At 38.5% G+C, this 18,099-nt stretch overlaps 1 protein-coding gene across 1 annotated transcript in view; it reads right to left on the minus strand.

Moving 5' to 3' along the window:
- LOC124790575 (mitochondrial carrier homolog 2-like) overlaps positions 1-3,691 on the minus strand; it is a 42,171-nt gene extending 38,480 nt beyond the window's left edge. Inside the window, exons 1-2 of the mRNA XM_047257795.1 lie at positions 3,500-3,691; positions 3,336-3,420 (exon numbers count right to left, since the gene is read on the minus strand). Coding sequence (XP_047113751.1) covers positions 3,336-3,420; positions 3,500-3,601 — 187 coding nt within the window. The 5' untranslated portion in view covers positions 3,602-3,691. The remainder of the gene's footprint in view (positions 1-3,335; positions 3,421-3,499) is intronic.
- Positions 3,692-18,099: the final 14,408 nt, after the last annotated feature.

The raw sequence follows: 18,099 nt of genomic DNA on the forward strand, positions 1-18,099 counted from the left end.
TTTACCGAGTTAAAAGATAATGTCAAACCAGGCCTGAAATGCATTTCTGCCCAGAAATTTTCTAAAGGTTGTTCAGTAAGGAACAGGAGGATCAACATCAGAGAGCATAAGATCAGAACAATATGGGATAATTACCAAACAAACTCTTGGTTAGTTTTTTTTTTTTTTTTTTTGTGAAATCAGCAGATTGCATTATCATGTAGTAGCAACATATGACAGTTTTATCAGTGTTCTTCACACAGAGAGCGATGGGTGTCTCAGTTGGCAACAAACACCAGGTGTGATGTACATGCCCTTGGGGTGTGCTTTGCATTACACAACACTCTTCTCGAGGCACCACCTGTGAAGTATTATTTTCATATGGCCCTTTGCTCAAGTGTTGTAGGGCTCTGCCTTTAATTTCCATTGCTCGTCAACAGTAACAATACTGCAGAGGAATGCTCAACGAGTGAACTGATGATGCTGAAGCAAAAACTCAGTAATAGTCACCCTTCAATTTATGCTGCATTGAATTAAACAGACTATTGAATGCAGTGTCACATTACAGATAGTCACATTTGATCACAAGTCAGTTTTTGATACTCCCTGAACGTGGAAAATCATTCATGCCAGAACAATCTTTCTTAAAAAAAAATTGTATGTGTTTTGCCCAAAAGCACTATCCCATACACAATACAGGGTTTTGAACTGCCTCTTTTAGCTTCGCCACTCTCAACCACAGCAAGCAATATGTTGCAAATGTTAAGACCTTTTTCTACTTGTAATTCTATTTTACAACACTTGAATAATGTCCCTATGTTTCAAATATCCAAAATTCAATACACAACTGCAAGATAAATACTAGTCAACAAATACACTCTTAACAATGCACCGCATTTAGCTGATCAGATGGCACCTGATGCCAGGCCGCTGCAGGATGAGGAAACTCTCGGGCATAAATTATTCTGATCTTGACACAGCCATTAGCTGTTTTGTGGAATTATTTCTGGAAGTTTTTGCTATTACTAGTGGGACAAAGTGAAGTTAATTATCTTTGAGGTTCCATGAGACATGCATTTAGCAGACACCCAAAATGCAGTAAAATAGAGGAAGCAGTGGACTAACTCTAAACTATGTGCCTATTGTGCAACGTTTACCACTAAACCCTGAGCAGATACAGCACTGAAACAGCTCAAGAAGAGAGAACACTTTCTCCAGACACTTCCACATCCTACAGTGTTGTTGATCGTGCATATGACAAGAATTAGAACTCAGGTGCAGCTTGTTTTATTGCCGGCCTTATGTGAATGACAGACTCAGTCTCTACAGCAACCACGTTTTATGGACAAGATTATCCATCTTTCCATAAGTGCAGACCGATGCACAGAACACAATGTTGGTACTTACATCTCTATCTTGTGAGTAAAAATTTACTTTTATTGAATACTAATTGGAGGTGTATCACCAATCCTGGAAGCTGTGCTCAACACATGCTTGTTAACAAAAGTTGTACAGCACTCAGTCTGCAGAGGATGATGATGACAGCTGCAGGCTTGTGTGCAAAAAGTTTTATAGATGGGCATCCAGTAATTAGACTCTCAGAGAGATAAGTGAAGAACTGATGTCAGCAGTTTTAAGACTTCCTACTTCATATGTCAGCAAGAGTGTCCTCACACTAGCCACAGGATCACATCTCGTGCACGATGTGTACTGTCAGCTTCAATAAGTCGTTCAATATGCTCTGTGACCAAGTTCAATTCTCCTCACACAATGGCAGCAGCCGGCTCAGTGAATGATATTTTGCTTATTGTGAGAACCCACAGACAATGAAGTAGTGTGCTGTTCACAAACAAATTCCCGTTTTTGGTCTTGAGAGGGATTTTTACTGTGTTTATCTTGTGCTCCAGTGCAATACTTTGCAATCCTGGCTATATAGTGGAAAGGAACCAACAACAAGGCCAGAATTCTTGTCTGGAATGACATGTTAGGGGCACAGAAAGACGCTGAACTTTAATCAGACAAAGCCTTGTCACAGTCACAAATTTGCATCAAAGGCTCTTTACCCACTAGGAAACAAAACCATACAGTACTGAACTCCCATTTATAACTCTCCTTCTTGATTCATGTGCAAAGATAAGAAACAGACAAACTTTAAAATTCAGTAAAGCTTTAGGATTTGCTTACCTTAATATTCAGTTACCAAGTTTACAAGCTAAAATATTTCTTCTGTACAAAAATGCTGCTCATATTTATACTCCTGACCTGCTGTCAACATATTTCCTTACACTGAACAGTTGGCTATAACAACAAAATGTAAGTCCATGGACTAATAAAATTAGCTCTTTACTCTGCAGATGGTTCAAAGCAGTACAAATACTATAATAAACCTTAAATGTAGTGAAACAGTTCATGCATGAAGAACAAGACTACACCTGAATATTCCACAATTTACTGGTGAACTCCTTCCCATACGAAATTCTATGTAGAAAGGAAAGTATACCTCATAAGGGTGTGATAAACCATTATGTATCGTATACAAATGAAGTGCATATGTGACATAGATGTATTTGTAGCAACAATAGAAATGTCTGCTGTATGGCTCCAAAAATTACGGAAAATAAAAATAACTTCTATAGCTACCTACAGTATAATGTAAGGCAAGCTTGAACTATCATTTCCCATTCTTCTGTCAGTGCAAGATACCCATAAACGATTTATTTCACCAATACTGCACACAACGACACAAAAAAATCCTAGTACGGCAAATACGTAAAACCTGAATTTGTGGGTTAGCACTCTTCTAGTGCATATACATAGCAGCCAAATACGGGCATCCGACTCTTAACTATTCCCAAAGTATACCGAATTTCTTGTCCCAGTGATAAAGCAGTACTTTTGCCCACAGATTTCTTGCATATACTGCGCTATATCAATGACCACTGGAGATAATGTGATTAGTAACTACAAGGCGGCGTTATTTACGGCACGCTGCGTTAGGAAATAAGATCGCCGTTTAACGTCCCATCGATAACGAAGGTCATTATAGACGGAACAAAGGCCATTTCCTTTCAAAGTAACCATCGCGATATTTGTCTGGGGTGTCGCCTTACGAATTTTGTGGAATGAATGATTTCTACATACTTTCCGGTAAGGTTTGATTCCCAAGAAGTACGACACTGAATAATAAGCATGACCACAAATACTGTCGCTCAACATAGTTCATCATCATTCCTTTAACCCGCATTTCAAGATTCGTACTGCACAATACACTAATCAGCAATAGCCGGTAATCTTACGAATCACCGGTAAGGAAAAGTAACTGCATTCATTATTTAAGGTGTAAGACGTTAACTTACCATATTGAAACACATTTGGAAGAGCAAGAGCCGGCTTTCCGAACAGGGTCTTCGTTGGATACGGTTTTATAGGTTCATAACCAATCTAAAACACAAAAAATTGTAATCAAGATATATTAAATTTATGCATACAGAGTAACGTACAGTTATAAGCATTATCTTACCTGAATAAGGACTTTTGCATATTCTACTGGGTGTAAAATTATGGCTCCTCCAACTCTCAATCCGAGATTTACCCATTTCAAGTGGTCCAACTTTTCTGACATTCTTGGGCAGTTTTTCAACTATTGACAAACTTTGTAACTCCCCACCAACAACCATCCCCTACGGTCGGCAAAGACCTTTCTGTTTTACAGCAGTTCAAAGATCTACGATACACAGAGTTCCAACACACGATGTATTCATGTACGCGTAATACCAACTGCCAGTAACAGCAGCATGCTTATATATTTCCAGAAGAACCTGTGTATCTAAAATTTGCACCGGACATTAATATGCTAACGGAAGCATAATGCCACATAATTATTCGAGAAGATGCCAATCTTCTATAGCAACATTTAAATTCCTGTATTTTTTCTTTGTAACGTCGTTACTTTCCATTGTACAATACATTGAAACTCATCTCTCTTCCACTCGCGAAGCGCAGGAAGACTGATTAATTATTTGCACCGCAAGGTATTTCTAGATTCTTAATTGGAATGAATTCTGTGCAAATTGGTGTACCGCAGGGGAGCGTTCTAGGACCTCTCCTATTTCTTCTTTACATAAAAGATATCAAGATTCCAGAAATGGTACTCACATAACCCATTTTGTGGAAGGCACAAACATTGTAGTAACTGACATTAACCGGGTATTGCCAACACCTGAAAGCAGAGTTATAGAATATTTGCAAAACTGTTTTGAAATGAACAAATTAACCATAAATATCTCTAAAACTAATTATATCCATTACAGGAAAACAAAGTCACACTCGGGTCTGGATCTCAGAATACAAAATAAAGAAATTGTGAGAGATGCTACCACAAAATTCTTAGGTGTACATATAGATGAAAATTTAGACTGGAAATCCCACATCCAGTATCTGTCTCATATGTTAAGCTCCACTTGCTTTGCATTACGTGTTATTAGCTTTGTATGTAGTAGGGAATGTAGCAGAACTGTTTAATTTCTTATATATATTCTGTTATTACCTATGGCCTCACCTTCTGGGGTCATAGTAAGAAAAATCTCAAAACCATCTTCACTCTACAAAAACGAGCTGTTAGAATAATTACCAACAGTTCAAAGCTAACTCCTTCAAACCAATTATTTCAACAGCTAAATATTCTACCCCTACAATGCCTCTACATACAAACAAGCGTAATTAATGTAAAATGAAATATTGACAATTTCTAATCCTACTCGGATCTACATGCTTACAACACAAGAAAGTGCAATGACATTCATATTAAAAGAGTTAACAAGGCTTTGGCGCAGGAACAAACAAACATACAAGGAAGTAAATTGTATAACAAACTACCAGTAAAGATAAAAGGAATAAAAGAATTGTCTTCATTTAAAGAAGCAGTATTCAAATTTTTAATGAGCAACTGCTATTATAGTGTAAACGAATACCTGGAATAGCTTCATATGAAACAATTAGATTTATGTACTCTGTGTCAATAGTAATTTTTATCTTACTGTTACTATGATCTAAATAAATAATATGTACAAAAGTGTTAGAATTATTGTGTGTTATATCTAAATATCAACTGTGTATTCCATGTAAAAAGTCTTTCTCATACATTAATGTAATTAATCAAAGTTGCACGTGCTAATTCAATTCGGTCTGATGTTGTGTAGTCCTATTGTGCACATTTGTATTATGTAGAGTATATATATAATTATATATATATATATATATAAAATTATATATACACACATTGTCTCTGGATGAATACTACTACTACTATTCCCATTTTCAGCAGTTATGTGAAACAACCATTATGGTTCAAATGAATCTTTGTCCATCTATACTGCCAATCAAGTATTCGATGTTCCCTTCTAAACAACACTTAAGGTACAGTGAACAAGTGTTCATTTTTTGGGGGGGGGGATAAATCTTTTAACAGGCTTGATGTTGGCCTGCACAATGCCTTTCCTTACCAAACTTCTCAAGACGATTAACACTAGACATCAACGGAACACAGCGTTGGGCGTGGTCGCCATCATATAGTGGAGTGTTCAGGATTCACACTAGATGGAACATTATTAACACGAGATTTTTTCACTTAGCCCCTTACCGAATGATGAAATTGAGGTGGCTAGATACCATCCTTAATACAAAAAGTTGTAGTATAGTATCAGAATTATGGGCTAACAAATGGATCAAATGGCTCTGAGCACTATGGGACTCAGCATCTTAGGCCATAAGTCCCCTAGAACTTAGAACTACTTAAACCTAACTAACCTAAGGACATCACACACACCCATGCCCGAGGCAGGATTCGAACCTGCGACCGTAGCGGTCCCGCGGTTCCGGACTGCAGCGCCAGAACCGCACGACCTATGGGCTAACATCGATAAAGTTTATTGAAGGCCAAAGCAAATTCAATACTGGATGTTCCTATAGTAAACTGCTAAAAAAAGGGAACAACATTCCAGAACATCGATTTTTATTTTTTAGCAAAATGTTTACATACAAACACTTAAAACAAGATTTATAAAGGAATGCATAGAGCGTGTTTAAGTTATTTATTTGTCTTTATTTATCTTTATTTGTCCAAGGATCGTCTCAAAATGATATAGGATTTGTCAAGATAATATAATGCAAATCAGTACACAAAATATACTACACACAGCACACACAAGACGCATTTATAAGGATAGGACAGCTAGCCTTTTGTCCTTCATTGCCACACATTCTGAGGACACTCGATGATGCCTCCTGGACTGTTTCTGGTTACTTGCAAAGTAAAACATAGTTCCACTCCCCACTGCTGCACACACAGAGACACCCACTGATAACTCCTAAACTAAGAAGATGCTACCGTGTCCTTTGCCTCAATTCCAGAATCCATATTCAGTTATGTGCTATGGTCCACCTGAAAAATTAGGCCAGCTGATATTACAGTCAAGCATTACACATCTTTATGCATGATGTTTATGAGGGTAGTAAACCATAATCATGTACTGGAATGTGACAAGGTGATGTAGTTATGCCCTTTCATTGCTATCCATAACTCTGAGCCATCTAAGAAATCTTTAATTGAGTAATATTTTTGTGAAGAATTTTTACCTGCTTTGCTAAACAAATGTATTTTCACTTTCCTTGGCAATTTATTATATAGATTTATCACCTGTTATAAAACGCTGTTTTGAGTTTTTATCCTGGGTAAATCTAAGTACAAACAGTCTCTTTTTCGATGATTGCATGTAGAACAGTTAATGCAGTATTTCCCGTGATATGGACCATAGACTGGTAGATGTCCTCACCTGGGCAGTAAGAATGCTCAATTTTTTAAATGCCTCTCTACAGTGAGCCCAATTACTACTTGCAGTTATTATTCTTATTACATTACATTTATCGTTTTCCATGAATCCCTTGGAGAGGAGTCTCTGGGATGTGGAAAGAGTCAAAGTCTTTTTTACTCAGATACATGGCTATTGTACGATTATAATGCAGAGTTATAAGCTATAATCCTTGTGTAGATATTCATCGGTGGAGTAGAAGGAGTTGGCCAATAGGAGGTTCTTTAATTCACTCTGAAACCGATCTTCATCACTTATAAGACCTTTGATATGCTCTGGTAAGTTATTGAATATATGAGTATCCATGTATTTGACTCCTTTTTGTACTAATGTTAAGCTTTTATAGTCCTTATACAGATTGTTTTTGGTTCTGGTATTATAATCATGTTTAGCACTATTTTGTGTAAAAAGAGACATGGAAATGACAAAGGACATCAATGAGTATATGTACTGAGAAGTAGTAGTTAGAATAACAAGTTTCTGGTTTTTTTAAACATAGCTGCACAACAGCAGTGGTTTCATGTAATAAAATTATAAACAGCCAACCAGTTGCAATGGCTAAAGAAATTCTTTACCTAGGTTTCGACAAATATAAATTTGTCTTCTTCAGAAGGTAACAATTTTACATTAGCAAGGACTAATGTCCCATCGCCGTTTTTACAATTGTCGGCATAGATCCATGTGTCGAAAATAAAATATAGCCCTAGAATTAGGGTTTGTCACGTTATTACAAAATAGCTCATGGATCTTGCAGAGCTCACTATCGACTTTTTTTGTGACCTCTGCAAGATCCATGAACTATTTTATATTAACGTGACAAACCCTAATTCCAGGGATATATTTTATTTTTGACACATGGATCTATGCTGACAATCGTAAAAACGGCGATTGTTGCTAATGTAAAATTGTTACCTTCCGAAAAAGACAAATTTATATTTATTGAAACCTAGGTAAAGAATTTCTTTATCCATTGCAACTGGTTGGCTGTTTACAATTTTACTAAGGTTCTTATTGTACGATTTTAATGCAGAGTTATGAACTATAATCCTTGTGTAGATTTTCATCGGTGGAGTAGAAGGCGTTGGCCAAGAGGAAGTTCTTTAATTTACTCTGAAGCCGATCTTTATCACTTACAAGACCTTTGATATGCTCTGGTAAGTTACTGAATATATGAGTACCCATGTATTTGACTCCTTTTTGAATTAATGTTAAGCTTTTATAGTCCTTATACAGATTGTTTTTGGTTCTGGTATTATAATCATGTTTAGCACTATTTTGTGTAAAAAGAGTCATGGAAACGACAAAGGACATCAATGAGCATGTGTACTGAGAAGCAGTAGATAGAATAACTAGTTTCTTAAACAGGTCTCTGCATGATGATCTGGGACTGACACCAGATATAATTCTAATGACTCGTTTCTTAATTTTGAAAATATTCTCTTTGTGAGAGGAGTTTCACCAAAAGATGATTCTATAACTCACTAGTGAATGTGGTTGAAGTGCATACTCTTCATTTTCTTTATGTTCGTTGTTAATTGATTACATACTGCCCATTCATAAACATCCTTGAGGGTTTCATTTGCTTTCTCTAATAGAAGTTCTCATGTTCTACCAGTGACTATGATTTTACTGTCATCGGCAAAGAGAATTTTTCTCCATGTCTTACACTTCTGGAAAGTCATTGGTGCATATTAAGAACAGAATTGGATCCAATACACAACCATGAGGAAATTCTATGTTTTATACCTCCATCAAAAAAAGTTTTGCCTCATCTCGGTTCCGAAAGTTCTCGAACCTGTATAAAAAATTGGAACAGAGATCAACACAAACATCATTCCGCCCTTTTTATTGCTAATGAGAAGCACACATTGCATGTTGTACCACCATACATAGAGATCTCCAGAGGTGACGGTCCATATTGCTGTACACACCAGTACCTCTAATACCCAGCAGCACACCCTCTTCAATTGATGCATGCCTATATCTGTCATGACAGTCTATCCACAAGTTCATCAAGGGGTTGTTGGTCGAGATTTTCCCAGTCCTCGACGGCGATTCGGCGTAGATCCCTCAGAGTGGTTGGTGGATCACGTCGTCCATATACAGCCCTTTTCAATCTATCCCAGGCATGTTCGATAGGGTTCATGTATGGAGAACATGTTGGCCACTCTAGTCGAGATACGTCGTTATCCTGAAGGAAGTCATTCACAAGATATGCACGATAGGGGCGCAAATTGTCTTACATGAAGGCAAATGTCTCGCCAATATGCTGCCGATATGGTTGCACTATTGGTCGAAGGATGTCATTCACGTATTGTACAGCTGTTACGGCACCTTCCATGACCACCAGCGGCGTGTGTCGGCTCCACATAATGCCACCCCAAAACAGCAGGGAACCTCCACTCGCTGGACAATGTGTCTAAGGCGTTCAGCCTGACCGGGTTGCCTCCAAACACGTCTCCGATGATTGTCTGGTTGAAGGCATATGCATCACTCATCAGTGAAGAGAACGTGATGTCAGTCCTGAGCGGTCCATTCAGCATGTTGTTGGGCCCATCTCTACTGCACTGTCGGTTAGCACACTGGACTCACATTCGGGAGGACGACGGTTCAATCCCGTCTCCAGCCATCCTGATTTAGGTTTTCCGTGATTTCCCTAAACGCTTCAGGCAAATGCCGGGATGGTTCCTTTGAAAGGACACGGCCGATTTCCTTCCCCATCCTTCCCTCACCAGAGCATCTTAATAAATGTAAAACATCTAGCGTCTCACAATAATTTCCATTTCATTTTAGGCCAGAACGAAAGTAAGGGCTTCCGAAAGTATCTCTTGCTTTCGTGTGTCGTGTTATGTGCCAGTATTCATGGTTCGTACTGAGTGGTAGTGTTTGGCAAACAGTGATTATAATAAGCAAGGAAATTTATATTTGTTGTAGATTTAGTGTATAATTAGAAATTGTAGATTGCATTATTATTACTTTTGCGATGATTACGGTGTGAAGATAGTTGTGCTAAAATAATGTCTCGTTCAGAATCCATGAGATTTTGTAGCAAGACTGCGAGAGAGGTCGATGTAGAAACAGATTCACGAGAGTGCAGTAATAACGAATTAGAGGAAACCGCCATGAGATCCACCTCGCATAGACATATGCAAGACAATATTACTAATCATGAAACCGAAACTGCACATCAGCACGCAGAGATAGAGTGTAGCGCTGATGGCAGTGTGTTGCCAACTGTTGCGGGTGAAACTGCCGCGCCCGCAACTTAGCCAACAGTTACGTGCGCCGCGCAGGGCTACGACGCCGTAACTGGTATTTTGATGAAACTAGATCTGTTCCAAAAGCAGCAGGAAGAGAGATATAGAGAGAGGGAAAGAATACAGTTAGAAATGTGGAGACAGCTCGAGGAGAGAGAAAGTGAGGGAGAGAGGAAAGGGAAAGTAGAATATGCGAACAACTGATAAGTTTCGAAGTCATGAAGGCGGACATCGCTAGCTTAAAACAAGCATACCAAGAATTACCAAATTTGGTAGCCAGTCTAACGGCAGATGTACAAAATCTGCAGATAGACCAAAATAGTATGAAAGAAGATATCCAAAACATAACAGGAGTAGCAAACATAGAAATAGGGAATGAAGAAAAACACAGAGTTGATTAGTGGAGTACACTAAAAAGGTCATAGAAAAATAGATAGGTGACAAAGAGAAACAAATAAGCGAGAAAATACAGACAGAAGTGACACGGACAATTTGCGCAGTTTACTCAGTTTATGTAAACTGTTACATTAAGACTAAGAAGCCAAATATATAAAAATAGTAATAGTACGAACATGCCATTACATAATAATTGAAATGCCGTGAAACACAGTATTCATTATAAAAAAGTTTTGAAGGTGTAGAAAAACAGTTTTGTTATCATATTTAACCGACATGATGATGTACATCACGAACGTCGTACTTCTAACTGCCCACGCCAGATGGCGAGTACTATGTTTTTTTTAAAACTCTGTTATACCTCATTTCATGTTATTCATGTATTATTTTTATTCCTTTCCTTTTCTCTTTTACTTGTCCTACACTCTAACAACTTATTATCGATCTGTCTTATGTTTTGTAAGTTGGTTTTTTAAAAAACAATACGCCAGTGTATTTTAGATGTTTCCTTCCCCCTTCGTCTGCTATGTTTTTTATGTACATTTTAAATTTGAATTACTTCATGAGTCACAAATGCACAAGAGGTATTTTGTGTTAATATCACAGTCTAACATAACAGTCGCGACACTCACTGCTGTAAAAGTTGTTACCGTTTGACAGATGGAGCGACACTAGCGCTCCAGGCGGCGAGTAAGGTGAACGTCAAACGCGTCGTAAGCATAATGTTTGTTTTGCATCCATTTCCTACGTAATTTACGAAATATTTGAGTTATTTTCTTGCCTCCAAGGGTTTGTGTAGTTTCAGAAGGCATATATGTTTCTAAAAATGATTCTAAAAGAAGCGCAGGTAAGGTCAAAGACCGTTAATAGAGTGCAAGCTGCAACACATTCACGAAGAAACACTTGTGACATTAGATAGAACTGCAGTTTACCACGTTGATATCAAAAGAATATAAACACACAGATCCACACGTAAGAAGCACACACATGTACCTCTACATGCAAAAGCGATCGACAGCTCATTTATCGTTCTGTAGGCCTACTGTATTTGTCATTGTCGACGCCTGTTGCCACAAGTACGACCTTCACCTTTATATTGTTCTATGTGGGACAAACAACTGCCAAATAGTGGGAGAAATGTGTTGAAAACATTGTAGTGATCTGATTACATTTCAAAATAAAAAACCAAATATTTGAATAATTTTCAAACAATCTGTCAGTGAACAAGGTGCTACCAAAATAATGTCATCACACAAAGGAAGCAAGGAAAGTTCTTAGACTAACAACAGAAGTGATTGCAATGCATACTAAACATTACGCTTCTGTAAGACACGAATAACTGCACTTAATCTAACCATTTCATCGTCAAAGCAGGTCTGTGTTGACGATTCACACGAATTTGGCACTGACACATGGAGAGTTGAACTGGTTCCTTCTGAGTCATAGGACTGTTTTACAGCTTTAGATGGATTGTCGAATCTTTGTGGCAGTTTCCTCTTCATTCTCAGTTGAGGTGGCTTATTTGGGTTGTCAAACAGTGTGGGTACTGCATTCCACACGAGTTTATTATTGTCTGCGTTCATGAACTGGTTTTGTTCGAAATGTAGCGAATAAAACCTAATATTATTATACAGGTAAACTGGGTCATTTTTCATAAGGTCATCTCATCTGCTATTAACTAGCCATTTTCAGCTCCTAAAACGAAACATTAATCATTAATGCACATGTAGTTTTGCAAGTGAATCCTGACGATACAGTTTAGTAACATGATGGTATATACTTCTCAGGATCCTCAGGAAACCTAAAAAAAGACAGCTGTGCTGTCTTCTTCCTGTTGTGGTGCTGCTGGCGCCGTAGGCAACAAAATCGAGGCGAAGTGTCGCGACTGTTATGTTAGACTGTGGTTAATATCTTGCAAAACCAGTAATATTAAGTCCTCACGTGACACATGTCACTTAGAGGGCGTTCCAAGTCCTGTCACACCGAGGTCTGCTGTACAGGTGCATGTAAACAGCGGCCTCAGTTTATGTGATCGCTCTACGCTTGTGGTTATAGCTTGATACCAGTGCCTACCAATTTTAATTGTATATTACAGGTATGTTCCTATCAACTGTTATGTTCATATGCAGATGTAGTTGTGAGTTTCGGTTTTATACTCTCTGATCGTTATGTGCAAATTTTTAACTTCTAGCACTGAGGATGGTCACTAAGTGACCGAATATCGATTTTGCTGACAATAAAACAACAAAATACGGCCAATGCTGATTTTCCTTCCAATTCTATCCACTATTTGGTCGTGGTGCACACAACACGCCATGGAGTCGCCAATCAATAGTTTGAGAAAGCATTTCAAAACAAATACTGGTCACCCTGTGTTCAGGAAAGACTTAGAAAATAAGTATACAGTCCAGAGGCACATAGTCCTAAACAAGAAAACTTAAGAAAATATTTCGAGAAATATATTAACAAAACGCGATATTGGGACGATCGATCTCAAATCGTGATGTGATTAGATTATTAAAATCCAGACTTCCACCCAATATTAGAGAAAAACTAATCCATGTACCAGATAATGATAAGATAATTTGTTGTCTGTCTTGGATTCGATAGACCTAATGCAGGAAGACTTAAAGTTACAAAATAGCAATGGAAATGGTTATGAGTATAAAGAGAAGAACAATAATAATAGGCAAAGTAATTGGAATAATTGTAGTAACTGTGAAATCAGTCATTTAACAGCCATACGAATGATGACAAAGCTAATAATAATAGACAAGCTTGGGGAAACAGTTCACTTCAATATAGACGAAAACGAAGACATGAGGAAAGGTTTGGCCCAGGAGGTGGCAATCAACAGCCAATGCGAGACGCAGGGCCACAGGGAAAGAATAGGTTTGCAATGCCATGGTTTCCGAGACAGGATAATCAGAATAACCCCGAAAGATACTCAAACAATAATAATAATAGGAACGAACACAGTTTAGCAGGAACTTCAAACAACCCAGCTTGCTAGAACCAGAATCAAAGTGTGGAATCGCTGAAGTGACGAATGGCAATCGCCCTACATCAACTGATTCGACAAGCTACAGACGGCCGCGACTAGCTCAGCGTTGTTGGCCGTGGGACGGGGGAAAACTCACAGAAGAGTAAGGAGAAACAGGATAAAGTCAATATGTTAAGATATAACGATGATGTTGGATTGGAGGAGGAACTTTTGTATGAGAATAAGAGATGTAACCAAGTAGATAGTGAGTTGCTACAGGCGGTGGTTCAAGCTTAAGTTATTAGAATGCCTCTCAGTATCATAATTGATGCAGGAGCTACAATAAATGTGATGAGTTATGATTTCTATAGGAATTTGTGCTAATTGCATAAAGTGCCAGTGTTGCCAGTTCAGAACTGCAAGGTGTCGGGTGCCATTGGTGCCCATGCACAGGTAGTTAACAGCCAGGTACAGGTAGACGTATTTATGGGAAATGGAGCATTTAATTGCACATTCCTAGCTGTAAAGGGATTGAGAGTCGCCTGTATTCTGGGTTGGGAGTTTTTGAGAGAAAGTGGACCTCTCTCAAGGTATTAGCAGTTTAGAGAATGGATAACCAGGAGTGCAACTGGAATTGCTGCGCACTAAAGCCATACATGGCAAATATTGTCACAATGTTAAAGTGTAACCTGTTAAAGATACTGCACATGCAGCAGTGTTTTTTTTTGGGGGGGGGGGGGAGGGAGCAGATTATAGCCATCACAGTGGAAAGAATGTTGGTACCACAGAGCCTTGCCAAGCAGTAAAAGATAAAGTAGAGGAATATACATATCTGACACCAGATAAACAGTTGCAATTATCTAAGCTATTGATCGAACATATAGAAGTATCCTCTGAGAGACCAGGAGTCATCAGCTGATATAAGTATAATATTGATGCTATACAACACAAAACGTTTTGAAATGCTGCTTAACCCTTCCATGGTCGAAAAAGGAGGCAGTAAAATAAAATGCTAGAATGGGGAATAATTGAACCGTAAATGTCACCTTACAGCAACCCATTACTAGCAGTTACAAAAGATAGTGGAAAGGTGCGTCTGGTGTTAGATGCTCGTGACATTAAAAAAATTATTGTGCCAATAAGGACTAGGCCAGAGAATTTATGGAGGAACAGTTGCAAAGGTTTTTTGGAGTAACGCCTCTTTCCTCCATTGATTTGCCATTTTCATATTGGCAAGTCCCTTTGACAGAACAGTCGAGAAAGTATACAGCTGTTATTTTCGCTGGTCGGAGTTACCATTTTAAAGTACTCCCATTCGGTTTGAATACCAATGCTGGAGTATTTATAGCAGCTCCTGATTCGGTGTTGGGCCCCGAGTTGCTTGACAGAGTCACCGTGTATGTGGACGATATTTCAACTGTGACTCCCACATGGGAAGAGCACGTCAAAATAATAAACAGAATGCTGAGCATATTCGAAGAGACTTAAGTCATTGTCAATCTAGGAAAATCAAGGTTCAGACAGGACAATGTTAAATTGCTGGGACACGTCTTTCAGATTTTATTGTTCCCCATGACAAAAAGCATTCAAGCCATAAAGGGCTCTTGATCGTTCTGAACAGATTGGCAATCCACTCAAGAAAATTAATGAGTGGATTAATTTGTCTAAGAACAATATAGTTTGGCAGTGGAATTTCGCCTGCGAGCGAGAGTTCAATAGGATCAAGCAGGCGTTAAATTAATGCAGGTATTCTATACCACACCGACATGGGGAAAGATTTTAGCATTGCTGCTGATGCATCTTTTACAGGACTAGGAGCTTGTCTGTTCCAAGTGGATGAAACAGACGGCAAACAACAAGCTAAAGTAATTAGTTTTGCGAGTCGGGGTTTAACAGAATGTGAGCGATCATACTCAGTAACAGAACTTGAAGCCTTGGCTGTGGTTCGGGCTTTCAAGAAATTTCATTTTTATGTCTATTGTAAAATGATAAAAGTGTACTGTGAGCACCTATCATTAAGGTTCTTATTAACATGTAAACTGTTACACGCACTCTTAGTGAGATGGGCTTGCAAGAGTATCGTTTTCAAAATGTATACATTAACGGAGAGGATAACATTACTGCTGAGGCCTTATCCGTTTCCACCCGAACCCACACGATCGTGCGGGTTCGGTTTTTATTTTTTTACGACAAACTGAATCTCTTGCCTTGCTTCCAACCAACCTGCAACGATCGTGCAGGTTATGCGCTACGTGTTTCTCATGTTTATGTTGCCATTCGGCTCTAACAGATTGCAGCACATGTTGTTTAAGTTGATCGAGAAGTGAGCATTATGCCGGCGCCTGGTTAGTAGCTCATAATTAATTTAAATTGAATTGTTTCGGCTATCTGCTGGATCTGGTTATTTGTAATAGTGTGTACAACGTTGTGATATTGATAATTATTAGTAATTGTGCGTTAAATTTGTACTAGCACGATTGTGCGGGTTAGGTGTTGACTGTGTAACTTCATCCTCGAGTGGGTGTTGTTGATTGTGTCATTGGCCTCCCTATATTACTGCTTTTCATACAGTTTTGAATGGGAAAGTTTTTATGGACATGGACATTCTCGTAATTGTATGCAGGTTTGTCAGACAGTCAAATCCGAACTCTATTAGAGGATTCGGATTTGAGTGGCATTTCGTCAGATGAAGACAACGAGTTTGTTCCTTCTCCTTCAAATATTCAGCAGGCAGACGACTCGTCTAATGATGATTTGAGTGCCGAAGAAGTTCCTGAAGAGCGCAGGAGTTCAACAGTGTCACAGAAGGCGTCAGACCACTGCTTTTTCGGCGATCAAATTTTGTTCAGAAGTTTCATCCACCAAACATTAATTACAGTGCTGTTGAGGTCAGTGACAAAGAGGTGCGATCGAAGTTACCTATTTCGTATATCATTCCCATTTTCTTACTAAAATATCTTCTTTTTAATTCTAGACTCCTTCACCAATTGGAATTCCTGCTGAATATTTCTGTGAATATTTCAGTGAAAGGTTTTTTGAAGAGGCAGCGAAATATACAAATATGTATAGTGTTGCAACGACAGGGAAATCCCTAGGGACTACAACTCATGAACTGAAGGTGTTTTTTGGGATAAATTTAATGATAGGGTGCATAAGGTATCCTAGGCTACCCATGTACTGGAAGAAATCTATTTCTTTATCAGCTATTAGTGACACTATGTCTAGAGACCGGTTCCTTGCACTCAGGAATAATGTGCACTTTGTTGATACTATAAAACCATCTGAGGAGGCTAAAACTAATAGACTGTGGAAAGGTCAGCCAGTGATCGACACAGTAAGAAGAAGATGTCACAGTTTGCTCATAGCTTTAACTACTACAGTATTGATGAGCAAATGATCCCTTTTACTGGGCATTGCAAACTGAAGCAATATGTTAAAGGAAAACCAAGGCCTGTAGGTCTTAAAAACTTTATCATGACCTCACCATCAGGTATAGTGTTGGATTTTGAAATTTATCAGGGGGTTACTACACCTCTGGGTAACAAGTCATTAGGATTAGGCCCTTCTGTTATTTTACGACTAACACTGACTCTCCCACAAGGAAGTTTGTTTATTTTGATAGGTACTTTACTACAATTCGTCTCTTAGCAAAGCTTAATGGGAAAGGAATTGAGGCTACTGGCGCAATAATGGTAAACAGAATTAAGAATGTTATTTGAAAGAGGGAAGAATTAAAAGAGGAGAGTGCCATTCATATGTTAGAGCAGATGAAGCTGTAATAATTACTGAGTGGCAGGACAGTCAGAGGGTCATAATAGCATCCACGTGTGCTGGCATTGAGCCAAAATGTAAAGTTCAAAGGTGGTGTAAGCAGGAGGGTCACTATCTTGATGTAGATCGCCCTTTTGTAATTCAGCAGTACAATGGCAATATGGGTGGCATAGACATTCGTGATCAGCAGGTTGAGTGTTACCGAACGTGGTTCAGAACCAGAAAATGGACACACACTCAAGTGCTTGCCTCATTTCATAGACCTTTCAGTGGCCAACCGCTGGTTTCTCTACAGAGAGCACTGTCGTGAAAACCAGACTGCCAAAAAGAACATTACGGATCCGTTGAAATTTAGAATGTCTCTAGCTGAGGCTCTTCTGTCATGTCCAGACAGAAAGAGGAGCTGAAGAGTTTGAAGGACCGTTAGATGATACGTTAAGTACCTCCACAAAGGCAAAAGTTTGCAAACCACCTCCAAAACCAGGTTTGGACAAGCGATATGATGGGTATGATCACTGGCCAACAGTGGATGATATTTTGTCACCATGAACACGTCAGTATGAGTGCTGCAGTTCCAGAACAAAGAGAAAGTGCATAAAATGCAATCAGTACTTATGTCTTGCAAAAGGAAAGGATTGTTTCAAATTATTTCATGAAAAGTGAAGCAGTCTGAACCATGACTTTGTTACAAAATAAATTAAAAAAATTATTTTTAATTTTTTTGCCACAGAATATGATTTGCAATCTATGTAGCATCTTTTATAATAACTAATAAATAAAAGAATAATTTTTTATTCATAACTGTTCCTCAGGTAACTTATAATATCAAACAAATCGCAGAAAGTCA

This window comes from Schistocerca piceifrons, chromosome 1, assembly GCF_021461385.2.
Source record: "Schistocerca piceifrons isolate TAMUIC-IGC-003096 chromosome 1, iqSchPice1.1, whole genome shotgun sequence".
NCBI classification, from domain to species: domain Eukaryota; kingdom Metazoa; phylum Arthropoda; class Insecta; order Orthoptera; family Acrididae; genus Schistocerca; species Schistocerca piceifrons.